Consider the following 14,167-nt stretch of genomic DNA (forward strand, 5'->3'; position numbering starts at 1 on the left):
TTAATATGATTCGTATTATAAATATAATGAAAACATGATAATAATAATATGTACCCGACGATCCATAGGACCATGTGAGAGCAAGAACGTTTGCCATTGATTGTCAGGTTCCCAAAACGAGATGATTGTGTTTAGATGGGATATGAGTTTTAGGAGAGAAAATGCACACACAAAAGGTGGAAGATTAGGGTTGAAATGGTTGGAAATGACTCCATATTTATAGAGAGAGCATTTACAACTTTAGCTCCTGGTGTTTAATATGTGCAATATATAAGTCCCCGTAGTTTCAATCATCTATGAGAAACCCTATAATATGTCTTTAAGAGTAAACACACCCATCGTATATTTACTAGACATAAGGATTTCAGTTATCGTCAATTATCATATCACAAATGATAAACGATCGGTGACAGTCACATTTAACGTGGTTCCAACACTTTTGTATGTCAACCTAGATATATAGTGTTGGCTGTTGCATTTATAGTTTGAGATGTATTACAATCATATGTGCTGCAGGATGAAATATCATTGTTTGTATAAACTTTCAAAATATGTAGTTGGGACAGGAAGCCCAAAGTCAAACCTCCATGTGGGTGAGTTTTTGTGAATCATCTCGCCGGTTGAGATGCCCTCATACACAATGCGGATGAAACAGGGTACAGAAAGAAAGAAAACAGATCGAGACTAAGAACCAAAACAATCAACAAATTGTAATCGACTGATGCCTGGAAGCCCTTCTTCTAGAAAAATGTCACGGTAAAATTATATTGTAATTATTAAAGACATATTTCTTGAAAGCTTATATATGACCTCTGAAAAAGCAAATAATTTGAGTATCTCGAAGCAACACCCACATACAGGTTTTACATACATGGGCACAATCACGATTAACTGGAGGGATCACTTTTAATTGAATATATATAATCTAGCTATATGGGTCTAATCTCAACTCCTTGAAGAATAAGCCCTTCTAGGTCCCCAGAGTAGCAAGTCAGTCGTAGAACCGGGATAAATCCATCCGTAGTGTCAGTGGTATGAAATTCATATACTTGTACTTCCATCCAAGCGTCGCTCCTTTGTTGTGGAAGGCCTTTTATTTTGGGTTTAAACAATGGTTTGTGGGTGATTTCATCAACCTTTTGTCTTATAACTGGGATTTGTGGACTGACTAAATAGACATACTGCTTGTCATCTGTACTACGCACTCTCACTTCCACCGGCGCCATCTGTAAATTTGATCGGTCTTCTGGTAATTTGTAGACAAGGTAACATGCATACTTTGTTTGAGGTGATAATGCTTGGTATTTTATTTTGTTTTGAATCACAGCTACCGGAAATCCCTTAATTACTTTGATCATTAGCACTTTACCAAATCTGCAGCAACTCAAAAAATCAACAACTTGTATGTCATAAAAAACTGCTCTAAACAGAAAAGATAACACTAACTGGAAAAGGATTTGAGAAGTTGAATATTCAACAAGAACAATGGTGGAAAGACGGAAAAAAAAAAGAACCTGGAATTTTCTGATTGGACCCAACTAGTTTTCTTGATCTTGCGCACACGAAAAGCCGCTCTTGCTGATATCATTAGACATTTCTTCCCATTTTTATCGAGGAAATACCACTGTCAATCAATTAATAATGTGCAAGATATGTAAGTACAAATTGCTTACAAGTATCATATATATATATGGCTTTGATCGATCAATATATTCCCTCGCACAACAATAGTTGATTAATTAGGAATTAATTACTGTGTTTTAAAAGGTTTTGAAAACGAAAGTGATGAAATTTATTTATATCAACTACATATATACCTTTCTGTTATTGAAAAGCCTTTTAAAAAATGAACCATCGACGATTAAGAATCGTTGACGAAAAATTGAGTAAAGCTCCTTGATTTTCCATTTCACTCTATCCTTTATGTCGCCATCTGAATCTGATACGGGTGGTGGTTGTATATCATGATCGTCTGAGGCTTGACCTTCTTCCACCTATAATAACAAATTAAATTAAAACCAAATTGGGCGGACTTAATATATGGTAGAGGATTAATTTGTAAGCTAAGCTAGATACATTTTCCATGGATTGGAACTCGATGCCTTCTACTACTCGACCAGAATAAAGCTTGGCTTCAAAACTAATATCAAGATTAACAGGTGTCCCGTCGCTAGTAAACTGATATAATTCAACCGCGTACCACCCATTTCCTCTGTGATCACCAAGGTAAGTAGTCCAAGTTTTTGTTTCCCCATGAATATGATCATCTAACTTGTATTCAATTTCTATCACATCCTCCGAATGAAAAGGACCTGAACTAAACCAATTTTTGTAGACAAGGTTGATAGTGTATGTGATGTTTGGTGTTAAGAATTGAGTCCTGACACGAGTTTTAAATTTGCGATCTAGTGTAGAATATGTACCCACTGGAAATCTGCATCAAGCAACAAATTAACACCAAACTGATCGAAGAAGCATGATACACATACTACGTTAATCATATACTCGTATATATAATCTACTCATTAACTTATTAGTCAATGAATTAATTAGAACATAGCTTAGCTAGCAACAACTTAACCAACGGTGGTAAGTGGTAACTAAGTAGCAAATTAAAGGATCGGACAACAAGTCACCTTGAATTATACTTAGTCGAAAATTCATAATCTTTTCCTGCCTCTCGAATCAAACATTCATCCATTGATATCAATACAGAGTGCTCTCCCTTGTCATTTATTGAAAACCACTGTATACACATGTACATTACTAGTTAGTTAAAACTCATTGATTAGTAAGATAATATTAGCCCACAATCCACATAGAAGGCACATCAGATATTTTATGACATGCATGATATTGCCAGTTAAAATCCAATTAAGAAAGAGGTATTTTCATTAAGTTATAGTTTTGTTTTATTAGGACTAACCCCTATATAATCTATGTAGTTAAGTACCGAAATTTGAGTAAAAAAAAAAAAGAAACTGCTTTTATTTTCTACCTAAATGTTAGAAAAGACCCTCCAACCTTTGCATGAGATGAGGATCTAACCCATAACTTCTGTCTCCAGAGGCCAGGGTGTTTACCCCTGATCCAAACCATGTTGCTTAGTTAAGTACCAAACCATGTTGTTTAGTTAAGTATACCGAAAGACTATTTCAGATTTTGATAGTCTTAATATTATGCAAAATGGTCAAATGTGTCAAATATATAATGATTGATGCTTAACACTTAATAGAAATTTCATAAGTAAAAGTTTTAAAATATCAATATATAATAGTTTAGCGATAGTAACTTTTAATTATGTTTTGTTTAAGTTTTAACGAAATTTTTTGTTTAAAATACGGAAGAAAAAAAAAACAGGAAAACTGAAATCCCACCGAAATTTCAGTATTTGAACTGAAATATCACTGAAAATTTCAGATCGAAATTAGGAACAAAAATTTGAAACAAAATCCCACCAAATGACCGAATAGACCCAATATAAAATTCTATTGAGATCCCATCGAAAATGACTACTTTTATTTTAAAATATCAAAAATGACTACTAATATGTCAAATTATCATAATTACATCAATAATAATAATAATAATAATAATAATAATAATAATGTTGTAATAATAATGTTGTAATATATTGTTGGAAAATATTTTTCTTCATTTTTATTATATATTTTAAATATCTACTAAAATCAAAATTTGAAATATTCTACAATATCTAAAATCAAATAAATAGATTTGAATATCTTTTTAAATAATTTTTATTAACAAAAAATTCAAATAAATGTGGTTAACCCAGGAATAAAATGAAGCCTGGAGATTTTCATGATAGTCTAAGAGGTAGTCTTTAAATAGGTTAAGTAATGGTTTAGTTACTAATAGATTAAACTCATGCGTTGCATAGTGAATAATTATTGACGTAAAAATCTGTAAAAAATAAATATTGCATTTTTCAAAATTTAAAATATAAGACTATAATATTGAAACAACTATTTATTTAAATGTAAACTTACTTATTAAAAGCAGTTGTATCTTAAATAAATATTCTCTCCGTCCCACTAAACTTGTCCACTTTTATATTTTCAAAGTCAAATTTTACGAACTTTGACCATAAAAATTTTTGTTTGTGTTATATAATATTTGATGAAAGTTATATGAATTGATTGTGTTTTAGATGGATGTTTCATTGGTATAACTTTTATCGACTAATATATATCATAAATAAAAATATTTATGTTCAAATTTCGTAAAGTTTGACTTTGAAAATATAAAAGTGGAAAAGTTTAATGGGACGGAGAGAGTATATTTTAATATTAATCAATAGAATTGTTTCTAAACAATATCTAGATAATGTAACCATGTAACAATAAATTAAATCAAGCAATAAAATATATAAAAAATATACTTCACAAATAAACTATCAACATAAATTCAATTTCAATACTTCCAACATGAATGGTTAATCTTTAAAAAATAAATAGTTTATTAAATTTGAGTAAGAGATTAAATTTGTATTTAATAATTAAAAGGTAAAATAAAATTTTCTAAATTTAAAAGATGAAAAGAAATAAAATCACTATATCATATTTAACTTAGTACTAAAATAAGTTGATATAATTGATATGTAATTATTACTTTAAATAATAACTTAAATAAGTAAATAAATAAGTTTAAAACTTGAAAATTTTATTCTTTATATAATCCTTAGTTTATATATTTGACTAATTATTTCCTTTAAATAATGTCATAAAATACTAAAAAGAGAAAAAAAAAATAATAAATAAGCAAAAAGCTTAGTTTACTCTTAAAGACTTAAGTCACACTAATCCTAATTTATCTACACTAAATATAATTAAAGAGATCGAATACATTAAATATATATAGATAAATATTAAATATAAAGAATTTAAATAAATTGAAAAATTACAAAGAAATAAGCACAAAATTTATTGTAATAACTAATTATATACATGACATGAAAAATACAAAATATTTAAAAATTTTACAATTAATTAAAAATTATATTTGTCATCTAAATAAATGTGCCACATAGGATACATTGTGTGGAAAAAACTAATAAGATTGTAAAACTATAATTAAAATAAAGTATATAACTTTATTTGATGGCAAGAAAACAAACAACACTTGACAACATCAGTTTAATAACACAAATATTAAAAGGAAAATTTACATATATATCCTACTTAAAAGACATAATTACATATTTATCCACAGTGTAAATTTTTAATGCATAAATATAATGTTTATAAAGCATTCTTTTAATAGATATGTAATTATATCTTAAAAGTGATATGTATATATATATATATATATAAATCTCCCATCTTAAAAACCTCTCGAAATAAAGGAGCATAATTTTTTCATTAATGTATAACTTCGGCATAACAATACTTTTGAATCTATTACAACTGTTTTTTTCAAATAACTAATGTATTTGAAAAAAAAAAATCATGAGTATATCCATAGCTTTATATTTTATATTTATTTATATTATATTATATTTTAAATTTATAATCTTCATATGATTTTGGTTATATCATCGTGTCCAGCAAATTAGATGAGAAACAATATCTATTAGAGACATAATTAAATATTTTATTTATTTTATAATACACATAGCATGAAAAAAAATATCAAATATTTAAATCATTACAACTAAGCAAATATCCTATATGTCACTTAAATAATAATGTCACACAAGATATTTTATATCCTCTTTTAGTTATATACTCTTAACTAGTGTTCAGACCCGTCCAATGGAAGGGTAGTTTTAAAATATATTAATCAAATCTTAAAAAATTAGAATTCAAGTATATTAAATAGATATCGAATAAAATTAAATTTCTTAAAGAATATATATAAAACGAATCAAATAAGTCAAAAAGTTGAAGAAGTATGTCTATAATTAGAACGGAAATTAACTAATTGAAAACATGTATTCAAAAATAGAGAATTCGTAGAATGAACTATATAAAGTAAATGACTTATGTGAAGTTCAAATCGTCACAGATTTGGATGACTTCTTTGTAAACTACGTTCATTGTACAATTGGTTGGGCGTCCATCTTCAACACAAATTTTGTTGTATAACTTAAGACAAACACAAACAACAATTTTAGACTATAATTACGAAAACTAAAGAAAAAAACATATGAAAATTAACTCCATATAAATATTGAATCTAGTTAACCCCCTTTTTTTCAACTTTAGTTTAAAAAAAAAAATTTAATTAAAGAAGAAAATATATGAAAATTATCTCCACATTAATATTGAATCTAGTTAACCATTTTTTTCCTCAACTTTAGTTAAAAAAAATTAAAACTAAAAAAGGAAACATATGAAAATTAATTCCATATAAATATTGAATCTAGTTAACCCTTTTTTTTCAACTTTAGTTTAAATAAAATTTTTAGTTTGTTATATCTAAACTTAAGACAAACACAAACAACAATTTTTAATTATTTGTTATATCTAAATTGGTGATGGAAAACCAAAAAGTGTAAATTAATTATTTTTAAGTGTAAATTGGTGATGGAAAACCAAAACAGTATAATTAATTATTTTAAATTGAGTTAAAGTGTAAATTGGTGATGAAAAATTAAAAAGTGTAAGTTAATTATTTTTAAATTGGGTTAAAGTGTAAATTGATGATGGAAAACCAAAAAGTGTAAATTAATTATTTTAGATTGGGGTTAAAGTGTAAATTGGTAATAGAAAACCAAAAAGTGTAAATTAATTTAGATTAATATTTAAAAAATTAGAGGATTAATAAGGAGAGAGGATTAGACTCTAGAAGAGAAATTAGGGGTGCCAAGTGTACCCCCAACCTCTTCTTTTGGTTATAGTATAGATTACAGAGATATAGATTTACATCAAATTAAAAAACATCATTATCAAGGTTTAAACTTTGTTATTTTCCCCAAAAAATCAACACCCTACCAAGTATAACACTACATTGGCTTTGGTAATGATTATTATGTGCAATTATTTTAGTCTAACTGATCTCTTAAATATTCTAGAAAAAAAATATGATATACTATATTGGCACATGAACTAGTCATTGTACCCGTTGACACGCACATTGCTTCGAAACACGTTATATATACAGAAAAGTTTTGGGTATAATTAGGAATATATCGTACAATCTCTATACTAAATAAAAGACAATTGTCTTTCAAAAGTATTTTTAGAAAAATTGTGATGTGCCAAGTCTACATTTTTTTAAAAAAGGTCTTTATTTTAATATGATGTCACAAATAATTTAAAATATTTTTAATTAAAAATAGCTCACTAAATACTTATTTAAAGTTTATGTTATTAAATTTTTTTATAATTATTATGTTTTGCAATCCATCATCTCCATATCGATTTATAATTAATAACAAAAATTACATGCATATTTTATAGTTTTATAATTTTAATTAAACAACCGGGTTGAACCCGGGTAAATTCGCTAGTTAATGTAATACAAGAACATTTATGTCAATTATTCAAATAAAAAAAACCAAACATATAAAACATAACGTCTAAGAATAATAAAAACCTAACATGTATAATATTAATGCAATAATGGTAAGACCATAACGATGATGAAATTTATTAAATATTAAGCGAGTGTCGGTTATTTTTATTTGGTACAATACAAACGTGTTGTGTATATATTGTGGGTGATATGCCATCAAGGTATTATTGGCGTTGTGGGTTAGCCACTAGCACATTCTAAATGGAAGTAAGCTAATATTAATCCATATAAGCATCGGTGGATCCAATGTAGGAGGGGACCTAGCCCTAGCAATATAAACTTGATAATTTGAAATGGATTACTAGTTCCTTGAAATCAACCCAAAAACAAAAAAGGAACCAGCCCAAAAAACAAAAAAGGAAAAAACCGTAGAAAAAATGTAACATGCGTTAGTTGTATAAAATGTTTTATACTTTTTCATTTCCGATATTCTAGAAAATGGAAAGAGGTTTTTATTTTTAGGAAACAAATGAAAATTTTAAAAATGCATTCAAAATTAGAAAATGATATTTTCATTTTTCATATTAAAAAACATGTTCTAGTATACTTGGTTAAGTGAGAGGTTGGAGGTGAGGAGTCGACGCGGGGTGAAGGGGGCGGGCGTGAGGGGTGACCGGCGGCGTAGGGGGAGAGTTAATAAATTATGAAATTTTCAAAATTTAGGAAATGAAAAACGAACGTTTAGTTAGGAAAACACCCCTTGTTTTTCATTTTTGTTTTTCAAGAAAACATGAAAAACAGAAAACAAGTTTAAATCGTATTTTTCAAAAATTGTTTTCCAAGAAAATAAAACGTTGTTTTCAATTTTGTTATGGAAAATTAGAAAACACTTTTTTTATTGTTTTCCAATTTTCATTTTTTAAATTTTGAAAACCGTAAATTATATTAAATCTCCCTCTTCGCCGCCGGCCATGCCGTGACACCCCTCGCTCCCACCTACGTCACCTCCCGCCCCCGCCCCACCCTAACCTCCCACGTAACCAAGCATATTAGAACATGCATGTCTTAATATGGAAAATGATCAAAACTAACATCTTTTTAGTTTTGAATGCATTTTTATAATTTTCATTTGTTTTTAGAAGATTAATTCTTGTTATAAAGTTTTATGCCCCGCGCTGTAGAATTCCTGGATTGTTTATAACATGGCATTGCTAGTTAACACTTAAAATCCAACTAAGAAAGGATGTTATCACTTCGTTATAGTAAAAGATAGAAGATATAGATATACCGTTTTGTCTGCATCAAGTAAGACCCCTTTGGAGAGAACTAATTTCAGTTCCTCAACAGATTTGTATTTGAGAGATGTTGCAACATTCTTATTAAGTATGATTACATACTCCTTTGGCAGTTTGAGGCCACGGTACTGCTCAAACAGAAGCGCCATTTCAAGTTGTTCAACAACACGAGACATTGTTGGCCGCTTTTCACGAGACTCCTCCACACATTGGAACGCGATATCGGAGAATGCTTCCAAAGAAGTCATCTCCATTGGTTGGGTGAGACCTTGGAAGATAATCTCGTGCGTCTTCTTATTTATGTAGCTTTTCTTCCATGTAGCCACTGAAAAACCATTTCTATTGCATAGTTTTCCACACAACACTTCCAATAAAACAACGCCGAAAGAATAAACATCTGATTCTTTCGTTAAGACACTCGTCTCCGCATAAACTGGATCAACATACCCAAGGGTACCTACAACTTCCGTGAAAAGAGCCGTGTGCTCCTGATTAGCCGGTCCTACTTTTGCCAGTCCCATGTCAGAAACCTTAGCCTTCCATTCGTCATCCAGCAGGATGTTGGCACTCTTCAAGTCTCGATGTATAACTCGTTGGTGCGTGCCCTTGTCATCATGAAGGTAGCTAAGTCCCTTGGCGGCGTCAAGGCATATCTTGATACGTCGTTCCCACGTAAGATCACGGGAACTAAGATGGCTTTCGAGGCTTCCATTAGATGCAAGCTCGGTAACAATTACCTTTTCACCATCCTCGTCACAAAATCCCAGGAGAGGGATGAGATTTTCATGTGAGTATCGGAAGAGCATCATTATCTCCCTCCAGAACTCAGGTTCTCCTTGCCCAAACTTACGGTCTAGACGTTTAATAGCAACATGGCTTCGCCCCTTAGAGTGAGAAAGTTCCCCCTCGTAAACGTTCCCAAATCCACCAGACCCGATAGGTTTGTTCCTAAAATTATTGGTAACTCGTTTTATCTCTTTGAGTGGGATTCTAAGATGTTCAAACTCTTTCAGGAAAGGGTCCATTAATTAATTCTTTGTGGATGATCAAATTAATGATGATTAATTATAAGAAAAAATGAAATCAAGTGTTCCAATGAATGGAATGTTTAGAACTTGAAAGGTGTACGTGTATGTATTTAGTACGTGTACGTTATCATAGAGCTAAAACCTCCTTGTTTTGAATGTGACGTGAAATGCCTCGATGATCACATGATTTTTCAACAATATATATAGATCTTTTATTTTATCCCCTCAATATTCAGTCAAAGAAGGCGGGTTGGAGGGAATTTACGATGAGACGACCATTCAGAAGAGAAAAAATTAGTGGCGGAGGTACATTGGGGTGAAGGTGGGTAAGGCCCACCGCCAAATAAACATATAACAGGTCATACATTTTATGTCCAGTTTTTGTGTATTTATTATATAAGTTTTGGCCCATTATATACTAATTTTAGCCCAGTTCTGTAAGCTTTTACTTGTAAAATACAATTGCCTACTACATGTTTTTACATCCTTACTCTTTTTTTTTTTTTTTTTTTTTTGTTATATAAGTTTTGATTGTAGTCAGAAGTATTTTAGCACCTGTTGTGGTCTCTTTATTTATTTCTTGATCCGTATACATGCATTCTGAACTTTTTATTGTATAAAGGTTAGTCACATATATTGAAAAGAACTCGGAACAAAAATTAATTACATGCTATAATATATTAGCTTCATTAAAGTGATCACAATTTAATTAAAGTTTGTTTTAGAAAAAAAATAATAGGTCAGTGGTCACAATTTACTGTGTGTATCATTTCAAACCTTGTATCTATCACGTCAACATGTGAATCTGAGAGAAGACTTTTTTTTGACCGTGGAAGGTAAGTGCGGCTAATCTTGTATAAGCATACTAGACTCAACATATATAGCCATATGTACAATTAAGATGAAACAGGGTACAGAAAGAAAAAAGAGACCAAGAACCAAAACAATCAACATGTCTGGAAGTCCTTCCTCAAGAATGTCACTATTAAATCAATTGCAGTAGTTATAGACTTTTTCTCAAAAGCTTATGAAGCATCTCGAAGCAACACCCATGGGTTTAGCAGACACAGGAACAACATTGCATCTATTAACAGGATCAGTTTGAACATAATCTATATGGGTCTAATCTATATGGGTGTTTTCATCAACCTTGGGTCTTGCAACTGGGGTTTGCGGACTAACCTAATAGATATACCAATGCTTACAATAAGTCCAATAACTATCCGAACACACACTTGTAGCTGTCACTTTAAATGGTATCTTAAACTTTGATTGGTCTTTTGGTAATCTGTATACAAGATAACATGCATACTTCGTTCGACGAGATAATACTTGGTATCTTATTTTGCCTTGAAATAGAGTTCCAAGGACTTCACCGATCCGAAGAATTTTATCAAATCTGCAACACAGAAAATCAACTTGTATGTGATAAACATGCTGGAGATGAAAATGATTCAAAAAATAAAAATAAAAATATTGTATACATGGATCAATTGCTTGAACTATAATTTTGGCATTCAATTAGTTAAACCAAAAATAAATAAATAAAACTCATGAGTCATTAATATTTTTCTCATGAAAATCCAGGGTTAATAATCTCTAGGTGGTAACCAAGTAGGTTAAGACCTCTTGTTAACAAGACAAGACCAACAAAAATGGTGGAAAGACATGAAAAAAAAAGAACCTGGAACGTTGTGAGTGGAACCAACTAATTTGCTTGATGAACTTGTTCACTTCAAAAGCCGCTCTTGCTGATACCATTAGACATTTCTTCCCATTTTTATCGAGAAAAAACCACTGTCAATCGATTAATAATTTAGAAGATATGTAAGTACAATTAAAACTAGCTGGTAGAATTGAACAAAGCTCATATATATATAGTCCCCCACAACAGCAACATATATGGTAATTAAATTAGTGATGAAAGGTGTTGAAAACGATAATGATGATCCAATATCAAGTTTACCTGCTGTCCGTTATTGAATAGCCTTTTAAAAACAGAACCATAGCTGTTGATTAGGAACCCATGGCAAAAAATTGAGTAGAGCTCCTTCTTGGTTTTCCATTTCACTCTATCCTTTGACAGCTTTATTATATCTTGATAATCATCTGGCAGTTTTTGTTCCCAATATGTGTCGTCATCTGAATCTGATATCGTTGGTTGCATATCCACCTGCTTCTCATCATCTGAGACATGACGTTGTTCTTCCACCTATAATTATAACCAAATTGGTTGGACTTGGTTTATACATTAACCAGCCATTGAGGAAAAATGCTGTAGATTCATTAAATAGTTATCTGGTAGCGGATTTGTAAGCTAGCTAGATACATTTTCCGCAGGCTGAAACTCGATTCCTTCTAGATATACAAACTTTTCACCACTTTCAAAAATAATATCAAGATCAACAGGTGTCCCGTCGCTAGTAAACTGATAATTCAATCGAGAGCCAGTTTTTTTTAGTATCAGCAAGGTAAGAAGTCCAAGTTTTTGCCTCCCCACCTAACTTGTATTTGAGATGTATAACGTCCATAAACCTAAGATTTGCATTATGCTTTTTGAAGACAAGGTTGACAGTGTATGTGATATTTGGAGATAAGAATTGAGTTCTGACATGAGCTTTCAATCTTAAATGCTCTACAAAAATTGGACCCACTTGAAATCTGCATGACGAAATTAAAAAACAAATAAACACCAAATTGAAGAATGATACATATATTCAATGAATTAGAACATAGCTTAAGTAGCAACAACGGGGGTAACTAGTTAGCAAAAGGATGAGGACAACAAGTCGATCACCTTGAATTATATTCAGTCGAATACGCATAATGTTTTCCAGCCTCTCGAATCAAACATGCATCCATAGATATCAATACACAGTGTTCTCCCTTGTCATTTAATGAAAACCACTGTATGCATATATAAATTACTAGTTAGTAAATTAATCCTCATGGATTGAATCAAGAGAAGCAATCGGTGACAGTATCAATATGTGTATGTGTGTGTGTACCGTTTTGCCTGCATCCAGGAAGACCCCTTTGGAGAGAACTAATTTGAGTTCCTCAACAGAATTGTATCTGAGAGGTGTTGCAACAGCCATAAGTACATTCACATACTCCTTTGGCAGTTTGAGATCATGGTGCTGCTCAAATAGAAGCGCGGTTTCAAGTTTTTCAACAACATGAGACATTGTTGGCCGTTTTTCACGAGATTCTTGCACACATTGGAACGCAATATTTGAAAATGTTTCCAAACAAGTCATCTCCATTGGTTGGGTCGGACCTTGGAAGATAATCTCGTGTAATTTCTTATTTATGTAGCTTTGTTTCCATGTGGGCACTAGATTACCATTGCTAAAACATGGTCTTCCACATAATACTTCAAATAAAACCACGCCGAAAGAATAAACATCCGATTCTTTTGTTAAGAAACCCTTGTGCAAATAAACTGGATCAAGATATCCAATGGTACCTACAGCATTGGTGAAAAGAGCCGTGTGCTCCTGATTAGCAGGTCCTAGTTTTGCCAGTCCCATGTCAGAAACTTTGGCCTTCCATTAGGATGTTGGAACTCTTTACATCTCGATGAATAACTCGTTGTTGTGTGCCCTTGTCATCATGGAGGTAGCTAAGCCCCTGTGCAGCGCCAAGGCATATCTTGATACGTTGTTCCCACATTATATCAGGGGAACTTAAATAGCAGTCGAGACTTCCATTAGATGCAAGCTCATACACGATTACCTTTTCACCGGCCTCGTCACAAAATCCCAGAAGAGAGATGAGATTTTCATGTGAGTAACGGGAGAGCATCATTATCTCCCTCCAAAACTCAGGATCTCCTTGTCCAAATTTACGATCCAGACGCTTAATAGCAACAAGGCTTTTCCCCTTAAAGTGAGAAAGTTCTCCTTGGTAAACCTTCCCAAACCCACCAGACCCGATAGGTTTGTTACTAAAATTATTGGTAACTTCTTTTATCTCTTCCAGTGGGATTTTAAGATGTTCAAACTCTTTCATGAAAGAGTCCATTAATTATTTGTGGATGATGAGAAGACAATTAATAAGAAGAAAAATTAATTTAAGTGTTCCAAATAATGAATATATGTTTAGATTTGAACTTGAACGGTGAGTGAATATATATTTAGTGGTATAAGTAGATCTCAAAACTCCTTGTTTCGAGTGTCATGTGAAATGCCTCGATGATCACATAATAATTTTATAGTAATAGATCTTCTATGCCCCAAATATTCAGTCAAAGAATGTGGACTGGAGGGAGTTTTACGATGCGATTTGCAGTAAACGTATGTTTAAACTAATAATAAACCAAACAGATCGATGAAATCTTTTGTTATGTTTAAACTATTGCTA

The 14,167-nt window shown here is 31.3% G+C and overlaps 2 protein-coding genes across 2 annotated transcripts; both read right to left on the reverse strand.

Moving 5' to 3' along the window:
• Positions 1–738: 738 nt before the first annotated feature.
• Positions 739–9,940, reverse strand: LOC122600723. The gene is made up of 6 exons (XM_043773477.1): positions 8,768–9,940; positions 2,637–2,746; positions 2,077–2,434; positions 1,818–1,994; positions 1,515–1,624; positions 739–1,374 (listed from the first exon to the last, which is right to left on the reverse strand). Exons 1-6 carry the CDS (start codon positions 9,797–9,799, stop codon positions 930–932), a joined length of 2,232 nt encoding a protein of 743 aa, XP_043629412.1. The 5' UTR covers positions 9,800–9,940; the 3' UTR covers positions 739–929.
• A 3,396-nt stretch (positions 9,941–13,336) lies between these two features.
• Positions 13,337–13,828, reverse strand: LOC122601718 (probable receptor-like protein kinase At5g59700). The gene has a single exon (XM_043774458.1). It carries the CDS (start codon positions 13,826–13,828, stop codon positions 13,337–13,339), a length of 492 nt encoding a protein of 163 aa, XP_043630393.1.
• Between the last annotated feature and the right edge of the window lie 339 nt (positions 13,829–14,167).

Source organism: Erigeron canadensis, chromosome 5 (assembly GCF_010389155.1).
Source record: "Erigeron canadensis isolate Cc75 chromosome 5, C_canadensis_v1, whole genome shotgun sequence".
Classification (NCBI taxonomy): domain Eukaryota; kingdom Viridiplantae; phylum Streptophyta; class Magnoliopsida; order Asterales; family Asteraceae; genus Erigeron; species Erigeron canadensis.